Source organism: Pleurodeles waltl, chromosome 4_1 (assembly GCF_031143425.1).
Source record: "Pleurodeles waltl isolate 20211129_DDA chromosome 4_1, aPleWal1.hap1.20221129, whole genome shotgun sequence".
Classification (NCBI taxonomy): Eukaryota; Metazoa; Chordata; class Amphibia; order Caudata; family Salamandridae; genus Pleurodeles; species Pleurodeles waltl.
Window position 1 is genome coordinate 741,231,332 of NC_090442.1, and position 22,794 is coordinate 741,254,125.

Below are 22,794 nucleotides of genomic sequence, written 5' to 3' on the forward strand. Positions count from 1 at the left end.
GCCGGCGCTTAGTCTCCTGCCTCAAGCATCTGCTGCGAGCAAAAGAAACATATGGGAAAGACAGAAGAAGGGAAAAGTGAAAAAGCATCACAAAGAAAGAAACCAGTGGCCCAAGGCACCTCCTGCTCTGCCTTGGGCCAGGACTGCACTCGGCTCCACCAGCCTGCCTCTGTGCCCCTGACCCCGCCTTTTGCTGCAGAAGGAAGTTCCCTGGTGCCTAGTGGTAGGCGTATCTAGCGTGCACTGTACCTTGTATTTCGTCTTTGAAGATCGTATTTCATTTTTGTAAATTGTATTTTCATTTTTTGCACTGTTTTTAATTTTACCTGTGCCCATTCTCTGATCGGATTTGTTTTCCTCGTTTTATCTTCTCTGATTGTGCCCGTTTTCATTTCCGGTTCTCTTGCTGGTTGTTCCAACCCCACCGCTACATCCCCTGCGGGCCCGCCCCCCTCACACCCCCATTGGCCACTCCCTCCCACCTACCGCCTCGCAGCTGCTCCTCCCTCCCACCTCCCCTTCTTAATGGCAGCCGCTGTGTGGTGCTGAGTGTGACTCCTGAACCCACCTTTTGCTGCAGAAGGAAGCACCTCCTGACCTGCCTTGGGCCAGGACTACACTCAGCTCCACCAGCCTGCCTCCGTGCCCCTGACCCCGCCTTTTGCTGCAGAAGGAAGTTCCCTGGTGCCTAGTGGTAGGCGTATCTAGCGTGCATTGTACCTTGTATTTCGCCATTGAAGATCGTATTTCGTTTTTGTAAATTGTATTTTTGTTTTTTGCACTGTTTTTAATTTTACCTGTGCCCATTCTCTGCTCCGATTAGTTTTCCTTCGTTTTATCTTCTCTGATTGTGCCCGTTTTCCTTTTCAGCTGTTGCCGGTTGTTCTGACTCCGCCGCTGCGTCCCCTGCGGCCCCGCCCCCCTCGTACTCCCATTGGCCACTCCCTCCCGCCTCCCAGCTGCATCTCCCTCGCATCTCCCATTCTTAATGGCGGGGCAAGCCCATCTGTGCCCGTCTGCACCTGGACCGCGCCCAGCGCCCGTCCCCCTGGTCCACGCTCCTCCAGCCCCCCCAAGCACCACTCCTCCTCCACAGAGCTCCTTGCTCTCAACCCCAGCCGGCACACTGTCTGCGCCCAGGCCAACCCGAGACACACACACGGACCTTTCACATGCCACTCATGCCACTTCTGCTGCACTCACACCAACACCAACAACACCAACAAGCACCACAACAACACCAAACACCCCAATCACCTCAACTGCATCCTCCTTAACACCCGCTCCGTCCACAAGCACGCTATCGAGCTTTGGGACCTACTCACGACAAACTCTCCCGACATCGCCTTCCTCACTGAAACATGGATGAACTCCTCATCGTAACCCGACATAACCATAGCCATCCCAGAAGGATACAAAACCACCCATAGAGACCGTATCAACAAACCAGGAGGAGGAATCGCCATAATACGCAGGAATTCCATCAAGATTTCCACCAACACCAACCACCCTAGACACCGCAGAGCACCTACACTTCCAGGTACACATCAACAGCAACACCACCCTAAGAGGTACCCTCATCTACAGACCACCAGGACCCCACCCCCCATTCTGTGACACCATCGACGACACTATCAGCACCCACGCCCTAACCTCCATGGACTACCTACTCCTTGGTGACCTTAACTTTCACCTGGAAAGCACCCACGACTGCAACTCCATGGCCCTGCTGGACAACCTCACAAACCTCGGCCTCAAGCTACTGGTCACCTAACCCACCCATTCAGCCGGACACACGCTACACGCCATCTTCACCTCCAGCAGCCACATCGACTTCACTTACACCACCAACTCCACTGGACTGACCCCCCACTGCGTCCATTTCTCCTTCCTGAAGCCCACCACCCACTACCAACAACATCCTACCCCCTACCGCAAGTGGAACAAGATCTCCAAAGAACAACTGATCTCCAACCTCGCACAAGCTCCACCTCCCAGTACCAACGCCCCCAATGCCGCCGCCCTCAACCTCACACGATGGCTAGAAACATGCGCAGACTCCATCGCCCCACTCAAAATAACCAACACCCGCACCAACAAGACCTCCCCCTGGTTCACCACAGAATTTCAGTCTTCCAACGAGAATGCTGAAAAATTGAGAAAGCCTGGCGCCAAGAACCCTCAGTGAGCAACTTCTCCGCCCTCAAATCAGCCATGCGCAAACATCACCAACTCATCCGGACCACCAAACGATCCTTCTACAAAGAACACATAGATGACAACACACACAACAGCAAGGAACTTTTTGCCATCATCAAAGAACTCACCAAACACAAATCCTGCACCATCACCCCTCCACACTCCCAAGACCTCTGCAACTCCCTCTCCAACTACTTCCACCGCAAGATCGCAGACATACATGACAGCTTCACATCGTCATGACCCACCATCACCACCACCGACACAGCCAACACCACAGCACCCTGCCGCACCAACCTACTGAACACCTGGACCCCCACCAACGACGAAAAAAATCAGAAAAACCATGAGCTCCATCCACTCAGGCTCCCCAACAGACCTTGCCCCCACCACATCTTCAACAAGCCCAGCGAAATCATCGCTCCCCAGCTCCGGGCTGTCATCAACAGTTCCTTCGAGACCACAACTTTCCCAGATATTTGGAAACATGCCGAAGTCAACGCTCTTCTCAAAAAACCCAAAGTAGACCCTGAAGACCTCACAAACTACAGACCCATCTCTCTACTCCCCTTCCCCGCAAAGGTCATAGAGAAGATAGTAAACATACAACTGTCTTGCTTCCTAGAAGACAACAACATACTCAACGTCTCCCAGTTTGGATTCAGCAAAAACCACAGCACAGAGACCGCCCTCATTGCCTATACAGACGACATCACAACCAGATTGGACCGCCCTCATCCTCCTAGACCTCTCCGCAGCTTTCAACACCGTATGCCCCCAAACCCTTCGCACACGCCTCTTCGACACCGGAATTCACCACAAAGCCCTGGACTGGCTCACCTCCTTCCTCTCCGAAAGAACCCAAAGAGTTTGCCTCCCTTCTTTCCGGTCTACAGCCACCAAGACCATCTGTGGGGTCCCCCAATGATCCTCCCTCAGTCCCGCCCTTTTCAATATCTACATGACTTCACTTGCCAACATCATCCGCCCCCACGGCCTCACCATCATTTCATACGCTGACGACACCCAGCTCATCATCACCCTCACGAGGCACCCGTCTACTGCCAAGAATAACCCACACGCCGGTCTCCTTGCCATCGCTAACTGGATGACAGCAAGTCACCTCAAATTGAACTCAGAAAAAAATGAGATCATCATCTTTGGTCCCAACAAGACAGCATGGAACAACTCTTGGTGGCCCACCACCCTTGGACCACCCCCAACACCCACCAGCCATGCACGCAATCTCTGCATCATACTGGACTCATCTCTCTCCATGACTCAGCAAATCAACGCCATATCCTCCTCCTGCTCCAACACCCTTCGCATGCTATGCAAGACTTTCAAATGGATTCCTTTAGAAACAAGAAGAACGATCCCCCACGCCCTCATAGGCAGCAGACTGGACTACGGCAACACCCTCTATGCAGGGACCACAGCCAAGCTTCAGAGAAAACTCCAGCGCATCCAGAACGCAGCTGCACGTCTCATCCTCAACCTCCATCGCCACGAACACATCTCCGCCCACCTCAGATCCTTACACTGGCTGCTCATCAACAAAAGGATAATTTTCAAAATCCTTGTACACGCTCACAAAGCCCTCCACGACACCAGAGCGGACTACCTCAATGAACAAATCAACTTCCACAAACCAACTCGACAGCTCAGCTCCGCTGCCCTCGCCCTCACTACAGTCCCCCGCATCCAACGTACCACATCCGGTGGCAGATCCTTCTCCCACCTCGCCGCCAAAACCTGGAACTCCCTCCCCACCAACCTACGCAAAACCCAGGACCTCCTAACCTTCAGAAAGCACCTCGAAACATGGCTTTTCGAGCAGTAACCCCCCCCCCCCAGCACCTTAAGACCCTACCGGGTGAGTAGTGTGGTTAAGAAATTTGTTTGATTGATTGATTGATTGATTGATTGATTAAAAGCTGCAAGAGTGAGCTGAAGGGGCAGGGAGTGGCTGTAAATGGATTGAAGCAGCCCGAGATGGCTTCGGGATTACGTTGCTTCAGTATTTCGTGTTTGCATATTTAATTGCAGCAGCCGCAGGTTTAAGAGGAGGGTTTTGGGCACCAGCACCTTTTTATTTACAAATTAAGCACTGCTCTGGATACCTTGGGTTCTGGATGTACCTACAAGCCTTATATATCCCCGCAACCAGAAGGGTCTAGCAGACGTAACGGTATATTGCTTTAAAAAATCTTCCATAACTGGAAAAAGTTACAAAAGAAAGTGTAGACAGAAATGGCTGGTTTTTTTTTAACTCAATTTCAATTCTTTTTTATTTCAACTGCTACTTTGTATACAAAAACCATGAAAGATCTAAACAAATTACCCCTTGCTGAATTCAGAAATTTGTCTACTTTTCAGAAATGTTTAGCTGCGTGAGATCCACCATTGGTTTCATACCCATTTCTGCCATTAACTGGAAGTAGGCTGAAAGCACAAAAAATAGTAAAAATGGGGTATGTCCCAGTAAAATGCCAAAACTGTGTTGAAAAAGTTGTTTTTCTGATTCAAGTATGTTTGTTTCTAAAAGCTTGGAAGATGGTGATTTTATCACCGCAAACCCTTTGTTGATCCCACTTGCAGGGAAAAAAAACAGATGCTTTATTCTGCAGTACTTTTTCCCCATTTTTCCCTCGAAAAAAACCAAGTTTACGCTGTATTGTGGCTAATTTCTCGGTCTCGTCCAGGGGGAACCCACAAACTCTGGGTACCTTTAGAACACCCAGGGTGTTGGGAAAAAAAACAGGACGCAAATTTGGTGTGGATCGCTTATGTGGTCAAAAATGTATGGAGGCCTAGGCACAAACCACCCCAAATAGCCAAAAAAGGGCTCAGCACTAGGGGGAAAAGGGCCAGCAGCGAAGGTGTTAAGACCCTGTTGTTATGTCTATTCTTTCAAAAAAGCTAATTCCCAGTCTGCTCCCCTCAATGCTCCACTTGTACTTTGTGCCATGTTTTTAGTTGGGCATGCTGCTGTATTTATTACGAAATCTCAAATTTACACCCCCTGAATTACACTGACAAAGCTACGCCACTGCGCACGGGTAACTGCATTCACGTATGTATAAATTTGACAAGTTTTTGTCGGAAAAAGTCGCGGACATTTTAGCTTGCCATATCCTGGAGGGTTTAGAAATGCTTTACCGTGTTACGCATTATAAAGAGCCTTAGCGCTTGACGCGATTATCTTCCAAGATCCAATGCTGCCACCTTCTGGTTTTAAAGAAATACAAACACGTGCTGCAATTAGTAACCCGAACGTGGAAAGTTAACGTATATTAGAGGGGTAAGCAGGGGTTGAAATTGCAAATTGTTGCAACTCCTATCCCTGCTTTTCATCTGCTTCTGTTAGACTGCCAATTATCTATTTTTCTGTAGTGATTAATTTAATATTTTTATTTTATTAGAGTCAATGGCTATGCGCTATCACTTCTGGTTGTGCGAGGTTATTCTATGTTGTGTCATTAAGAGTTCAAAGTGCTTTTGATGGTACCGTTCTTATTATTTTGCTAAAATGACAACAACGCTAGAAGGTAAATGGTGGTGACAGCATAGTTTAAAGCTAATGCTGGAAATGGACACTAATGTGATGGGGCCTGTCGTGGGGGATGGGGTGGGGCTCCTACACTGGTGAGGGGAACACGCTGCCTTTGCACGTGGTAGGCACTATCACAATAATTTGGACACACACCACGTATAGAGGTATGGGCGTAAGACCCTGTGTGGTCTACGACCCTTTTATTAATAAACTCGGACCACACCTGGTCAGAGGATGAGTGCTACAACATTTGCCGAGTCACCTTGCACAGTCCGGGTAGCTCATTACATCCCTCCCCAAATTGGCATTGAACTTTGTACATGCACTTGACTCACATAGGCCCTCATTTTGACCCTGGCGGTCCAAAGACCGCCATGGCCATGGTGGCGGTCTCACCGCCGACGGTGAAGATTGCCACATTATGAGTGGGGTGGATTGGTCTCTGCTATCCCTCCACCCCCTGCTTATACCGCCAGGGCCGCTGGACAGTCAGGCCGGAGATAATCACCTCCGACCAGGTGGTCCACTGAAGACCACCAGCGGTATGACGAGTCGGCTCTCCACCAGGGTTTCCACAGCGGTAGCATGGCCACAAAAACCCTGGTGGAAATGCTACTGGTGACAGGAAATTTATTTCCTGTCACCAGCAGATGACTCCCCCAAGCCCCCCCTTCCATACCAGCACCCCCTCCTGCCAACCCCCTCTTCAATACCAGCATCCCCCTCACACGTGCACTGTTCTTCGTGCACCGGGCCTGTTCCTCTGCAGGTTTGTAGGTGGGCGGTGTCCACTCGGGGTGGATTGGGATAGGTATCCCCTAGGCCAGCTGAGCATCAGCATCCAAAGGGCCTGTCGCATAGCGCAGTGTCGTGTCCCTTGGTACTCTTGTAATAAGTGGTGGAGACCGAATCCGGGGTCATCTCCTTCCATAGAGACAATCCTCAAGGATTTGAGGGTACTCATAAAGTGCTCAGCCTCTCCATTTGCCTGCGGCCACTGTGGGGTGATGCGGCAATGTTTGATTCCTAGGTGATTGAGGAGTTCTTTGAATTCCGATCCATGGAAGAGCGTCCCATTGTCAGTTTTGATCTCTTCTGGTAGGCCGAATAGTGCAAAGATCCTCTTTGGAGCTGATGCCACACTGACGAATGCTGACAATCAAATGACATCCACCACCGGGTATTTTGAATACAAGTCTAGGAGGACCATGGCAGTTCTCAAGTCCAAAAAACTCCTAAAATTCATACTTCAATCAATCAATCAATCGATACTTTATTTGAACATCAAAAATATCCATGAAAGTGATACAGACACATTAATAAAACATAAATAATTGTTAAAATAATTATGACTAAAATCAATTAATTAAAACAAAAACCCAAATCGAAAAAAAAAATCACATTCCAATCAATTTGCTAAAAATAGGCCCTCTCAAATTAATCTGTATTCATAGAGCGGCTTGTATGCACTGCTGCACATAAAAATGCCCCAATATCAGCAATCACCTTCTCATTATCAAGCTGTAAAAACAGATGCTGTGCTGCCCTGAAATTACTAATACCATGTCTCTTTACTAGGGGAATCAGAAAAGCCCTAGAATACATAGAATAAAAGTTGCAAAAAAATATAAAATGTGTACTAGTTTGTCCTGACCTTCCATCACAGGGACATGGTTTAAAATCAATACCAGCATTGTAGCCCAGAAGGAAGCTGAGCAGATATTTAATCAGGCCCACCCTGAAGCGAAACAGCAAACTCTGCTCCTATCGGCTTATGGTTCTGCTCATGTGCCCCACGGGCCGGGTGTCTGTAATACGATTCATGTAAGCGACCATGCTAGGCTTCTTCACCTCATTAACCATTCTTTCAGACTCCATCACATTTAATAGGGCCAGCTGCAACTGTTTTTTAAATTAATATTTAGATTTCTTTCAGGGTCTTCAGAAAACACACAAGAGAAGCCTGCCTTACACAGGCTTAATTTTACCCTGGCTAGCCAGGGAATCTCAAACCCTTTATCATAGTTGAGGCAATCCCTAATTATTTCTCTTGACAGGCCAGCTCCCTTGTTTATCGTACAGACAGTCACAGCAAAGGAGAGCGACTTCTAATCAAGTCTTCATTATATGGTATACTCAATTCTCCGTGGCATATCAAATGGGGGGCTGAAACGGGGGCCATCAAAACCCTCCCATAGAACCTGTTCTCTTCAGTCTGAATCGCGGCGCAGTTCTGAACGCCCCACACCCCTGCTCCATAAGTTGCTGCAGGAATGCACTATAATTTGTAAATTTCTAACAAAGAGATGAGTGTACCGCCTCCCCTCGGCTGTGGTAAGTTAAACAGAGTGCCAGTAGACTTTGTCAATCGCTCCCCACAGTGGACAATGTGCGGTGCCCAAGAGCCAGTTTCAGCTAAAATTATTCCAAGATACGGAAACGTGCCAGTAGATTTCAAACCACTATTAACGACTGCCACAGCAGTAAGCCGATGTTTCCGCGGACTGCAGGCTATAATAAAAGACTTATTAAAATTAGTTTGTAAGTCTAGATCCGCCATGAATTTGACAAAACCAAAAATTTAAAGGCGATGCGCTCTGAGAGTTTTTGCCATTAAAACTGCATCGTCCGCATAAAGAAGTAAAGGCAGTGGGGTGCCATTAACTCTAGGTACATCTACAGTTTTATTCTTAAGAAAATTATGAAGGTTGTTAATATATAAAATAAATATCGATGGGGCTAAAACACACCCCTTCCTTACACCTCGAAAAACTCCAATATCTTTGGAAACTTCGCCACTCAGGTTTAATCTAACCCTAGCCTTCATGTCCATGTGGAGATGAGCTAAGAAATGTACCACAGCCTCATCCATCCCATAACTAAGTAGACTTGACAACAACTTCGACTGATTCACTCAGCTGAATGCTGACGGAAAGTCCATAAGGGCTAAGTACAGCTGAGCATGCTTAACACTAGTATATTTCCCTATAATCAATGACAGGTTGAGGCATTGCTCCGTAGTCCCCACACACCTTCTGAAACCATACTGAAAGGGACGCACGATGGAATTCTCCTCGGCCCAAGGCCTAATCATGTTAAACAACACTCTACTGAGGATCTTGACAGTCGCGATTGAGGAGATAGGTCTATAGCAACTCGGTTGAGATCAGTCTCCCTTTAAAAAAATTGACAGTAGGGTGGAAGTAGACCACATGCTCCAGAGCCGGCTATGGGCTAATCCATTGAAAACATTCACCAATAAAAGGGTGCCCAAAACTCAGAAGAAAACGTAATTAAGTCAATAGGGGCGCCATGCAGCCCTGGGGCCTTCCCACCGACGCTCCCAGCAATAGCCTTTTCCACCTTGCCCGAGCAAATCTCAAGTCCCCTGAGGTTAGGTCTGAAACCAAGATCACCTGAGGCAGGAGGTGAGGCAAAATGTGCCTCCCACGCTTCACTAGAGACATGGGAGCTGATCGAGGGCACTGTTTGATTCAGATGCTTCATATCCCTCACCACAGCCCAGAACTGCTTACTGTTCTTACTAGCTGCTGCAAGGGCTAAAGAGCCCCACTGGGATCACAACACTGTCATCTTCCTACTCTTTACCATCTGTTTATAGACCTTGTGGAGGGAGGCCACTACTTTGGGATCTCTTGGGTTAGCTGCCAATACCCTACGTAATGAATGGTTCACCACCGCGCACTCATGATCAAGCCACCTAGGGTTTGTGGTTAACTGACAAGGGGGACGCAATAACTTAATACTGATGTTCTTGTACAGTTTATTAAAGGTCGCTACAACCTTAACTACTGTCAGGAATAAGGCCATGTGCAGTCCAGGTCCTGCCCGAAACTCCACTGCGCAACTCTGCGGCGCTTTATGTGCACCACTTGTCATCCCCTCTTGTTCCAAAGGTGGCCATCAGCGTTGTCTGCCCTGGGGCAAAACTCATGGAGCTGCAGGCTCAGGACATTGGTGGACAAGATGCACTTATCAGTGCTATTCCAAGAAGGGACTACAATTCCCATGTTTTTAGAGGCAGCAGCCATCTTCGGGTGTGGCAGGCCTATAAAGCCCAGCCACACCCAAGCACGTTGCTCACTATTTTGAAGACTTCGATGCAGTCAGACCTCGTGGGGGTTTACCTGAAGAAGAGCAGAGTTCCTGCATGGCAGAGGGACATCATATCGAAGTATCCTTGTTTCCATGGTGAATTCAAAAACGAGTAGGTCGTACTCGTAGCGGTAAGGCCTTGATGAATCCAATTTTGGAGGAAGTTGTTACTTTCTGAAGTAAAGCACTCCTTAGCACAACAAGCAAAGTGTTTTCAGTTTCCAGAGTACAGCGGCCTTGGCGCGACGATCAAAGGCGTTTAAGAGCACAGGTGTAAAGCGCTCTTGGCACGGCAATTCAAGCGCTTCAGCTCACAGGTGTAAAGCGCTCTTGGCACGGCAATTCAAGCACTTCAGTCCACAGATATAAAGTGCTCTTGGCACGACAATTCAAGCGCTTCAGTCCACAGGTGTAAAGCGATCTTGGCACAGCAATTCAAGCGCTTCAGTCCACAGGTGTAAAGCGCTCTTGGCACAGCAATTCAAGCGCTTCAGTCCACAGATGTAAAGCGCTCTTGGTACGCCAATTCAAACTCTTCAGTCCACATGTATAAAGCACTACTGGCACGGCAATTCAAGCGCTTCAGTCCACAGGTGTAAAGCACTCTTGGAACGACAATTCAAGCACTTCAGTCCAGAGGTGTAAAGCGCTCTTGGCACGGCAATTCAAGCGCTTCAGTCCACAGATGTAAAGCGCTCTTGGCACGCCAATTCAAGCGCTTCGGTCCACATGTATAAAGCGCTACTGGCACGGCAATTCAAGCGCTTCAGTCCACAGGTGTAAAGCACTCTTGGAACGACAATTCAAGCACTTCAGTCCAGAGGTGTAAAGCGCTCTTGGCACAGCAATTCAAGCGCTTCAGTCCACAGGTGTAAAGCGCTCTTGGCACGGCAATTCAAGCGCTTCAGTCCACAGATGTAAAGCGCTCTTGGCACGCCAATTCAAGCGCTTCAGTCCACAAGTGTAAAGAGCTCTTGGCACGGCAATTCAAGTGCTTCAGTCCACAGGTGTAAAGCGCTCTTGGCATGGCAATCAAAACTCGTCAATCCACAGGAGTAAAAGGCTCTTGGCACAACAATCAAAGTGATTCAGGCCACATGAGTAAAGCGCTCCCTTAGCATAACGAGTGTAGTGCTTTAGGCAAGACAAGTAAAAAGCGCTTCCTGGTATTATAATTAAAGCGCTTCAAGTTCAATGAGTAAAAAACGTTTCGGCCTTTTTAGTTGTGAATGTGAAAGTATTTTTGGAGATAGGCAAATCATAGTTTTCATTGTTTTTTGGAAAGCATAGTATGTGAAATGCACATTTAATTCTTTGCGATGTTGTAGGTCATGATCAAAGGTTTATGTTACGAATGCATAGCTGTTACAAGATTGATATTCTGAGTATGATCATAGTCCAAAGCTCTTGCGATCTCTTGGTTCTGAGGTCGTAGTTTATTCTTGTTCCATGATTCAAAGGAGGGGCTTTGCCCTGATTTCAAAAGGGGTCTCCATCTAATATTTCAGAGACACATTTAGTCAAGAATCTATTGATGAGTTATATTGCTATGAATGAGTAAATGCATATTTGTTCTAACCTTTTTCTTTTCAGATCTCTCTCCCTGCTGTTCCCTACCCTAATTCCCTTCCCTCGACTGGCTTTATCATAACTCTGTCCTATAATAGCTTTCTGAGCTGATGACGCCGGAAGGTGGGCCTTTTGTTCAGCAACGTGCAGATCCCGAGGAAAGGACACTGTGACAACTACCAGTGCCATCCTCAATCAGGCAGACTTCAACCAAATAAAAATTTCCTGCTTGGGTATCGGAAAAGAGTCTACCACAGTCTACTACCCACCAAACTACTCCCAAGCCATCTGTAGTTGATTCAATATTTCTGATCCCACATTCCAGTCTAAATTTGGGCCTGAAAGGCAATGAGAGGGTTGCCTCAATCGGGTTATGATCCACAAACTTAGAGAAAACCACCCTCCCACGTAGCAATAAATCCTTCAAGTGGATGATATTAAAAAAGTAGCCGACTGTAGAGGGACCCCACGACCTGTAAAGGTAGGTAACATGGGCTCGTCACCAAGGGCGATGTGCATGATATTATCAAATCAAATGAGGCTATATACCCCTGTAATTCCACCTCTCTTGTGTCAGCTTCAAACAAAGTATCAGGAGGATCAAAACCAGATACTGTAGGGCTACCTGCAAGCGTATACTTAGTACAAAGCTTAGCAATAAAGTTCCCGGCAAAAGCCCCCCTGTTTTCCTTCATAGGCAATGTTACTTTGCAAGCAAGAGATGAAATCAAATAGGCTAGAGAATTTGGTGTTCAGGCCATTGCTGAAATCATTATTATAAAAATTAATTGAATACAAGGTAACACCCCTTTTGTACCTCGCCACCTCAAAAGCCCTGACTACTAGTATCCATTGTTTTAGAACACCCCCCAGCAGAGATGTTCAACCATATTGGTAGCCCACCCAAAGCTCGCCCTGAACCAGACAGGGTGGCAGGAATGCAATGGCCCTCAAACCCATCTAAAAACAGATCCTGCATTGCCCAAGTTTACTGGAACATGAGGATTTCATATTGCTTGATGAAGGTAACCCACTCTGGTGTTGTAATTTTTGAGGAAAGACCGGCCATGTTCCAACGTAATATCTTCAGTGAGGAGTCCTTCTGGGCAGCAGACCCCTCATGCTCAGTGATGGTTACCGGACAAGATGAGCAAGCCTCTGGGGCGGGTAAAGAAAATATATTATCCTCAACTTGAGGCATTAGTAAATTCTGCTCATTAAGATCACTTAGAGGAGAAAACATCTCATGAGAAACAAATTGGGGATGAACAGTATTATTTTGATGATGACCCCTATGTTCAGCCAGCAAAGTATGCTTATAAAAGTACCCTAAGCAAAGAGCCCGAATACTAGTTTCATTATCCCCACTCCCCCTGAGTATGCAACAGGAATTTCACAGTGGAAGGCCTACAAAAATTCACAATAATACAATCCTCCTTAGTGTCTTTTTTTGAACAACCAATCCATCCCACTCTACACGCTAATATGATCTCATTCAAACTGCCAACATTAAATTGTTTGTAATTGCTGAGGCAACCCACACATTTATTACGTGGGTTCTGCCGTGATTCTGGCTGTAAGACCTTGAGGGGGGAACCCTAGTGAGTACTATAACATACGGACATGAAGCTGGGGGTAAGTCAAAGCGTTCTTTACTTGAATTTGCGCACGATCCGAGATCGCAAGTAACATCCTCCACTCTACTAGCAGATGATTCAGTGTCCGGAGGGGTCACAGTAAGAGGGCCCAACATTGGATTAGCTGAAGGTGGCAGAGGTACTGAGACATTGTTGGAGGACCCTGTTGGCCTGCAGAAAACTTAATTAAATTTGCTTGAGGTAAAGGGCTCTCCCCCTCACAGGTGTCAGGATTGTTACATGTGGGTATAGGCAGTGAAGACAAATGCATGTGTTCCTCTAAACTAGACATCTTAGAGAGAATGCCACCAGAGCAGCTTTCCACTTGTTTTAGTTGTTCCTTAATCTGGAGCAATTTACACCTAAAAAATATCACTAAGATCTGCACAGAGGCTATCACAAACAACAGGGACAAGTGGGTAAAATGAGTTCATGCCCACAAAATCTGTGAAGACTGATTACTACATGATTTAAGACACCAGGAAAAGAACTTGCCCCGACGATTAGAATTAGATTTATTGGCCCCTGCCCATGAGTTAACAATACATTTTTTCTTTTTTGACGCTGGTTCCAAGTCTAGGGGGCTACCAATAGAGCTTAAAAAAAGAACAGTCCTGTGCAGTCGCTGGCCAGGTCCCCAGTGATTACGGGCGCCTGCAGATGATCCAAGGTGTCTATAAAATTTAGCAGAGGGACTATTGGAAGTGGCATTAATAAGAGTGGGCTCCCTATTAGGGCAGCAATCCACTCTGTCAGAATGATTTCTTTTTAAATAATCCCACAGCTCATTCCAACATGCCACCTATGGTAGTACTCGGGCGGGAGTCTGCAACCGGCCTTGTGGTGTCCCTGGCTGCCTTATGTTTACCCTAAAAGTCAGATTAAATCAAATCACCCCTCTCACGCCTGGGGTGCTTACCTCCAGGAAGCAGGGAAGCTCAAGCTCTTATCCTAGAAAAAGAGAATCTCGCCCAGGCCAAAGAGAGATGGCCCAGCCCAGCCTTGTCCGGTCGCGGATGGGCGCAGATGGGCCTGGTTTTTGTCTGGGCACGCACCCACGTGCAGCAAGGCCGGTAAAATTCCTTTATGCGTCTCCAGGCGCAAGCAGTGAGGCGGTGCGCCTCCTGCCATGATGCCTGCTGGGACTGGCAGTTTCAGGCTCACCTGATCCCATCTGTGAGTCTCCAATGCAGCGGGCTGGCGACATTCCTTTATGCGCCTCCTGGTGCAAGCAGTGACGCGGTGCGGCTCCTGTCATGATGCCTACTACTGGCAGTTTCTGATAGCCCCAGTCCAGTCTGTGAGTCTCCCCATCCATACTCATCTAGGATCATGGAACTCGACAGGGTTCCTCTACGATGATCGGTGTTGAGGTTTCCTGAGAGCAGGTGAGTTGGCAGGCGTTGCACTACGTCGTCAACAATGATCTCAAGGTTTGGGAACCACACCTTTTCACATAGATGTGACTTTACCTTTGCTGTACCTTGGTGTTCTCTATGGGCTAGTGCTACCACAGGGTGTTGTAGTCTCTCCAGGATCACTAGTCATTAACCTTGCAGTATAATATCTATGTGAGATTCTCTGTCTGTGCCTTGCCAGCTGTTGGAGTCACTGAGGTAGTTTTGCAATGAGTCTTGCTGCAGGGCATCTGCCACCTTGGTCAGTATGGCATCGCCTTTTGTAGCTTCTGCGATTTTACCTAGGCTTATTGCTTTTGGGCATGGGTCTTGGGTCACCGTGTGCATTGGGTCACCTTTGGAACGTAATCATCAGTTGATTTTGTGTTTTCATAATCGTCTCCTGGGTCTTGAGCTGGATGGCGTGAGAAGTTCACCGGGTTTTTGGACCCTTGTCAATTAGTCACTTCAATGTTGTAATATTGGAGCTGGGTGGCCCAGCGCTCGATCTGAGGCAGCAGGAATGGTGCTGTGCCTCAAAATAATGGTACAAGCCGTTGGTGGTCTGTGATCACTGTGAAAGGTCTCCCACAGAGGTAGAAGTAGAATTGGGCAAATGCCCATTTGATGGCCAAAGCTTTTCTTTCTATTTGGGCATAGCAAGTTTCGGTTGGTGTGTGTTCTCTGGTGGCAAACGCCAGTGATGCCCATCTCTCCGGTTCATCTTCTCGGGTCAGCACAGCACAGCACAGACCAGGAAATTGTTTCAGCAGTTCATAAGTTCGGAATGCTCTCAAACTATGATCCAAGGACACAAGTCCAAGGTCTTTTGCTGCGTGCCTTCCAAGCAGAGTGTTGGCTTCTCTTGTCGACCACTTGGAATGTCATTTGGATCTCTCAGTCACTGGACTGCATACATACAGTCATGCGTCCTTTAAGATGTAGGGCGGGCTGGCTACTATATGCGAATAGTAGGGGGGGACTGGCTGCCATATGAAAATATTTTGGTGTGGGCCGGCCAGAGCATTGGGGTTCAGTTGGAGGCACTGGCATTGATGGATTCCCATTATGTTCACAGATGCCCTGTATCAATGAGTGCCTTTACCTCTGATCGAGCAACGTCTAACATGCAGGTGGATTGCAGTGTCCTGTATTTCTTCAGTTCATGCACCAATGAATTGAGGAAGTCTTTTTCTTTGTCTTCCGATGGTGAGTCTTCGAGTTGCTGTCTGTATCTTTGAGGATATCTGGTGGCTACTTGGGACTCTGGTTCGCCTATCGACAGATGTCGCATTGCTGTGGTCAGAGCCAGTCTCCCTTGGGTGTCCCTTCCTCTTTGTCCTCCTTGGTACACAGTCGCAAAACGATAAATTTTGCCACAATTTGAGCATGTGCGTCCGTAAGCTGGGCAGTCACTTAAAGGGTGTTCGTCACATCCACAGTATCCAACCGAGAACCAGACATGGTGAAGCAGGTGTTCTGGGTTTTGTGTCCTTTCCTTTGTGTGCATCGCACCTGGGTGTTCTGTTTTCACATTGGGGTTGTTTTCCAATGCTTCAGTGATAACCATGTCCATCTTGGAAGTCCTCATGGCTGACAGACCATGTGACCTGGCTATTATGAGGATGTTTTAAAGGTTGTTATTAGGTTGCTTTAGAATGAGGTCTCTGAGCGTCTTATTGTGACATTCTTGGATTATTTGTGCCTTTATCTCCTTGGACTGATCATCTGCTCTGCAAGGACCGGCTAGCTAATACAGGAGCATGTTGGTGTCAATGGATTCCTGTTGGCAGGCCTGGCAGAGTTTGAAACGTTCAAAGTCTGGATTTAGTTGCAGGTCAAAATGTGCGTTCAGAGCTTGAACTGCGGTGTCATAGTCATTTGCTGTGCCAGTATTGGGAAGGTGTTTATAGTTTTTCCCCCCCCCACGTGATGGAGCAGTAGTGAGTGCTTCGCAGCACTGTCATTTTCACTTGTTGCTAATGAAGTAGTTGTCTAGCCCTCCCACCCAAATTCTCCACCTGGGCAAGGCAGTTGATGGGTCAGCGAGCTTGCTAAAGGGCTGCATGACTCTTACTAAGCATGTTGGTGGGGGATTATTAACTGTTGGTGCCCAGGTTGGGGGTCTGCACTGGCATCATTGGCCATGGTGTGACAGTGTTCTGGGTCTGCAATGTCCTGAGGGTGGCGCCTTGTTGTGGTGTGTGTGTCCTGCTCACCACAGATAAGCTGAGAATTGTCCTCCCCAATGTGTGAAATCTACGCAAAGTACAGCGACGACGGGGCACAGGACAACTTAGTATATGAAGGTCCTCCTGTATGACGCTGCCCATTACATCCTTCACTTTTCAGGCCATTTGGTATATGTACTTTGTGTTGGTCTTTGCATAAATCCATTAATTTGCCCAGATTTCTTCTCTTCGCACTTCATATTCTCCTAACGCAGCCAGCCGTCTCCTATCGCTCTTCGTCGGCGCAGTGGAGGATCTGCCAGATGGTCCGTGCAGGGGAGAACTTGTGCGTGCACTGGGGAAGGGTTCTTGAGCTCCCTGGTTCAGCTGCGCACTGTGTCTTTGTAAGACTGTAGCCGCAGGGCGCCTCACTGTGTCGGCAGGCAGCCCAAGGCTGTGGGCAGTGCTGGTCAATGGTGATGGGCAGCGACTCCGGATTATGTGAACTCTGGAGCAGCACAAGCAGGAACAGCGTGGCTGGGCCCATACGGGCATAGACAGGATTGCTGGAGCAGAGGCAGCAGACTTCGGTAAGTCAGAGGATACAGAGGTACAACATATCTGGGTCACTGAGTCAACCTTAGCAGTCCGGGTGACTCATTACCACAAATACGGGCAGTGCCTAATTTGAGCCAGTGGGTTTCCAGTACGGCTCAACGGCACTCATTTTTGTGAACCGGCACTTTTTTTCCTTCACTAGACATTGATAGAGCGCAAAAGAGGAAAACACAAGCACAGTGCAAAGAAGGAGGAAGATAAAGAGGAAAAAACATCACAATGGGAGAATGCAGGAGTGAGATTAAGTAAGTGTCTTACAGTGGACTAAGGAGGCGTGAAGTGGAGTCAAGACAATGCAGCCCTGTATTTGGAGTGCTAATGTATAATAAGACCGGCTGTGGGCTTCTGAATAGAGTAGTGGGCTCTCATAAATTGGGTTAAGTGGGAGGTAGCAGGAAGGGGCATGGTCAAGACATGAGGAACACAGGCTTCCAAAGAATTGAAAACAAATGAGACTGTAAATTTATTTTGGATTACTTGATTGATCACAGGTAGACAGCATTTTAAAATATCTTACGTGGTTAAGGTAGGTACCCCCAAAATCTTTGTATACCCAGCGAATTTCAGGGTAGAAAGGAGTAAGATAACTTTGGTGGTTACTGCACTTGCAGGAGAGATCAGTGTGCAATGTTCTCACAGGTTTCCCATACCATAAAATAGAGTACGAGGTTAACGTGCATGCTGCAAAGCACAGTGTATAGCATGCAGGCCACAGATTTGTACTTTATATAGATAGATCAAGGAGTTACTGCTTTTTGTCACAAAGATCCTTGTGTTCCCTGCAGGTCACAAGATACAATTCTTTTCTAACATAGAACTGTGAGTTATGAACTGGCACCAAAGAACGGCAGGTAACCTGCAAGGCAAAAATGTACTACCTTACAGTTATTTTTCTAAATCTTTTGTTTTTTACTCTTGCTAAAAACATTTCTTTGGGAAGTAATAAACACTGTAAGCACTCCAGAAATGGTTATTAATGGAACTACATGTACAGACAGATACATCTGAAATGCTAACAGTTCACACATATGTGCCTTCAAGATGAGATGTACCTTATATTGTGTCAATGCGAGAAACATGAGACAGTCCACACAACAAGTTTTCAATATCTTTATAACTGAGCTAACTCCAGCCATCACCATATGAACTCTTGCTTTCACCATGAACCCTTTCTATAAGAACATTTGCTTAAGGATGGGGCGACTATAAAGCAGTCCAGTGAAGCTCTATTGCAAGACTCATCAAAAAGAACCCCAGAGACAAATTGGATATCATTGACAGTTACGATGATCTTAGCCACCCAATCCTAGCAAATTCATCCTTTAGAAAAATCAGTAACAACTAAAGTGCTTGTGGAACCAACATTATGAGTTACCACAAACTTAAAGATGTAGTACACCAACACTAGGACAAACCCTTCAGTAGTGGCATCAACACAAATGGTTCCACAATATCTAATTAGAATGTACTTCAAGCTCTATCTGGCGCTTCATGTGGCTTGCAGTGTGGCTTTCGTGGCAACCTTGGTCTTATGGCTGCTGGCACGTTGTGTTCAATCTGTTATCATAATATTCAAATGCACATCCATCTTCAGTGGCGTAAAAAAATCTGAAGGGCCCCCCTTGCAAAGTACATGAAGGGTTCCCCTCTGAACTCATTCAGGAGATCTCAGGCAATGGTACTGTGCTGAGTGGGCCCCCTGGAGCGCGGGGACTTCCCACCTCCCACCCCCCACTGAGGGGGTTGTGGGGTCCTTTGTTACAGCACTGTTCATCCTTGGCAACAGGACATCTGTTTCATGAGGAGCCTCTATAAGTGCAATCCATGTGCAAGTTCGGCTATCTACTCCTTCACGAGGCACCAACCTGTCACTTAGGCACATTCTGCCTTCAACTATACTCTGCTCACCCATGACTTGCCAAAATGTATTCTTCATTCCTTCCAAAGAGAAAACCCTCTACCACTTTCTTCATAATTCCCTTTAATAATTCAATGGCAGAGCATGATTACTTGCATTCTTCCTTATTTATTGAAGTCTCCCTCATCCGCATCATTGGAGTCTCTTCTCAGACCTCACTTCATCCTTTATAGGTAACTGGAATAAACAGTTGCTTGTTCTTCACTAAATATTCCATTTAGAAATTAATTTCCTTCGAAATTCCATCCACTTCAGTATCGTAGGTGGCCCATTCTAGGCCACTAGAAGAGAAAAAAACTTGTGACAAAATTGCCTTGAGCTACTGGCAATGAAACGTGCCAACCTACTTTTTACACAACAGATTTTAACATGCTGATAATTTTGCAATATAAGGAGACTTTACAATCTAATCACACATTGTTTCCTTTTTCCTTTATTGTATTCATAATGCACTATATCAATACAGGTCTGTTGACAATTTCTTGTTTTGGAAGGAATTCTCAAACCATCTCCACTCAGATTATGATTAAGTGTACAAAAACAAATTTACATCATAATCTGTGGGTGACCACTAAACTTTTTGGTCCCCACAAACACACAATTCCCCTAACTGTACTCCCTATTTTCCTGTCCATATAGATGGGAGGAAGATACAGATGATGAGAAGCCCAGGTCACAGTGAATGGCTATCCCATGGCACCCAATGTAGCTCAGACACCTTCACCACAATATGTGTACTCTGAAATTGTTTTCAGGAGCCTGTGTGTTTTCCATTTACAGTGTTGAACAACAATGGAGACAATGGTAACAAATGTTTACTACTGACAGTTATTCAATGTAACACTTCTCTGGCTCCCTGATTGGGTATTTGTTTGCTAAAAAGCAGCTTGACCCCTAATTCTCTGGCCTAGCGTGGCAGAAGGAGAACCCCGCCCACAGGAGCACCAAGCTCACCATACAGGGAGAGGAGCCACCACTTAAGCCCAAAGGAGGTGCACTTACAGTCGCGGCTCCTTCACTGATGCAGAGGAGCATCGCACCACTTAAATGTCCCCAAAGCCACAGGGATTAAAAATATAATGGTCATTTATTACCCTTTCCTTTTTTATCATCCTGTCCTGATCCGAGTGTCAGGACATGGCGGGGCCAGCTGAGTGGCAGCAGGGAGGAGTGGTGGGCACAGGGCCCCCTGTGCACTGTTTAAAGTGTGCATGCCTCTTTGGCTGGCTGTCTTGTGGCGGCCAGCCTGACATGCGCACTTTAAACCTCTTAACCCAGCTGTCTTAAGACAGCTGGGTTGAGAGCAAGTGCAGGCTTCCAGTGCGCTGGGGAGTGCCAAGAGAAGCTGCTCCCACCAATCAGGGTGCTGCTCCATGCTGGTTTCCAGCATATGAGCAGCGCCAGGATTGCTAAAGGGAATTTGCTTTGGCCCGCACTTCAGTCCAGGCAGAAGACGTTCGCCGTGAGGATGACATGCTGTGTTGTCCCCATAAGGTAAGAGTTTTTTTATTTTTTTATTTTCACGCGCATCCACCCATTTGACTACCCCTCTCTCCTCTGTAGATGCCAGCAGCCACTGTGCACTTACCTGCTGCTAACATCACACCCAGTAAATGTTGTCGCTTAGGCGCAAAGGGACAAACTCACCTGCCGGTCGGAGGGAAGGCAGCAGGAGTACGGTACCGAGCACTGCTCCCTGCTAGGGTTCTCCACCGTGCAGTTGAAGTACATGTTCTGGGACCAGTCCTTGTAGGAAATGCCCCCACAGCAGTCGAACTAGAAATAAATGTACAGCAAAGGGAGACAGAGGGTTAGGGATTTCGGTTTCCTACAGTGGCGAGTCCTGTTCTTTATACATAATAGGCAGGGTCATCCTACAGCACACAGCAGGGGGGGGGGTCGGAGTGAGTGCCCTACTCATCACACCTACATTGGGGTGTCACTTTATAGATGCACCACAGAGGTGCAGATCTTTACATTTAGGTGATCTTGGCTGTGCAGGTCATGCATATTGTAATTTGTAGGCTGACAGGCTTGCAGTCTTGGAGTAAACAGTAGAGGATTATTCAAGAAGTGTTAAAATGTGCAAAAACATGGCTCCCCTACAAACATGTTCTGAAATGTGCATTATTCAGGTTACCACACTTAGGGCCAGATGTAGCAAAGGGTTTTTCCCCATTCTGTGTCAATGGGAAAATGTGTTCGTACATATAGCCCTTAATGTTGGCAAGGCGTATTTAGAGATAAACAGTAGTACAGCATTTTAGTTCAGAATTACAGCGCACAGTTTCTGCAGCAAAAAAAATCAAAATAAACTATTCAAATAAACTGTGGAATATGTGGTGTCCTGTTGCTACACATAATTCCTCATTAATTTGCACCATCAGCTACATCTAGGGTAAAACCATACTTCTGAATGTAGCATACGGCCCTAAAATAGGACATCGTGTGGGTGGGCAACAAAGGGAGTATTCCAGAGTCTGATGGCCTAGAGGAAGAAACAATATCCTCTGAAGGTATCCTGCGGATGCCAAGCAGGATACACGAGGCAGAATAAGCCTAGCCCCAGGGGCCAGGTTTTACTGTGACGTAACATATACGGTGTCTGGTGTAGGACAGAAGAGTCTTTCGAGAGTTTCATTTCTCATCTTGTATGCTCACAATGATGTATTTAGAATAAAGAAGTACAGTAAGGATTAAGTATTGTCCACAAGATAAATATATTTTGGCGAGAATCATCATTATTCCAGGTCGATCCCTTCGTGTTTTGACTTCTCTATTACACCATTATGAACCCATCTTTGTCCTCCAGGCCCATCTAGCTGCCTTCAGGCCCCCTCTTGTCCTTCCTCCAGACCCATCTTTCTCCCCGTAGGCCCATCTCTGCCCCCACCTCCCCCCAGTAACATCTCTTCCTCCATGGAGGTTCATTTCTGCCTCTCGCCAGGCCCACGAAGGCCTGTTTGTTCATTCTCACTGCCCAGGGAAATATCCAAAAGTATATTCAGCACCCTTCCTTGAACCCTTACTGCGTCCTTTTGAGTTTAGTCATTTGGTTTGACCATCTGCCCTTTACAACCTATGCTTTACCTATGTGAATATCTTACCCTGTCCTTTCTTATTCCTCCCAGGACTCCACTTGGACGCTCCTCAGACCTTCACCATATCTCACTATTTCCGCTCAGATCTACTCACAACTGATCTGTCAGCCCCTCTTACTCTTCGGAGAACAGCATGGACATAAAACAGCAGCTACGTGAATGAGCAGGGCTGGCCTTCGAGCGGTGCAGCTGCACATGTAGCTGAGCTTGGGCGGGTGGAGAGGAGTAGGGAGGTTGCCGCCGCTTTAAAAATAACGTATTGGTTTAAATACACCTGCTGCAGAGTCCCTTGTGAGTCCAACAGCTTTCAGACAACCATAAAAATGTCAAGATAACTCTGGGGATTAATGTTCCTGCTTGAAAGCGATCAGAGTTTTATCTAATGGCATTGTTAACCCATCAAAAGGTAACAACGTCTGTTAATGTGCCTGCTGCAAAGAACATGCACCATGCAGATTACAGAATTGTATTTTATGTGGATAGCTCAGTGGGTTAAAGTTTTTGTCACAGAG

At 46.9% G+C, this 22,794-nt stretch overlaps 1 protein-coding gene across 1 annotated transcript in view; it reads right to left on the reverse strand.

Annotated features, from left to right (window-relative positions):
• Positions 1–22,794, reverse strand: part of TSPAN33 (tetraspanin 33) — a 173,371-nt gene that overhangs the window by 29,778 nt on the left and 120,799 nt on the right. The window contains exon 7 of the mRNA XM_069229354.1: positions 20,829–20,957. Within this exon, the coding sequence (XP_069085455.1) occupies positions 20,829–20,957 (129 nt within the window). The remainder of the gene's footprint in view (positions 1–20,828; positions 20,958–22,794) is intronic.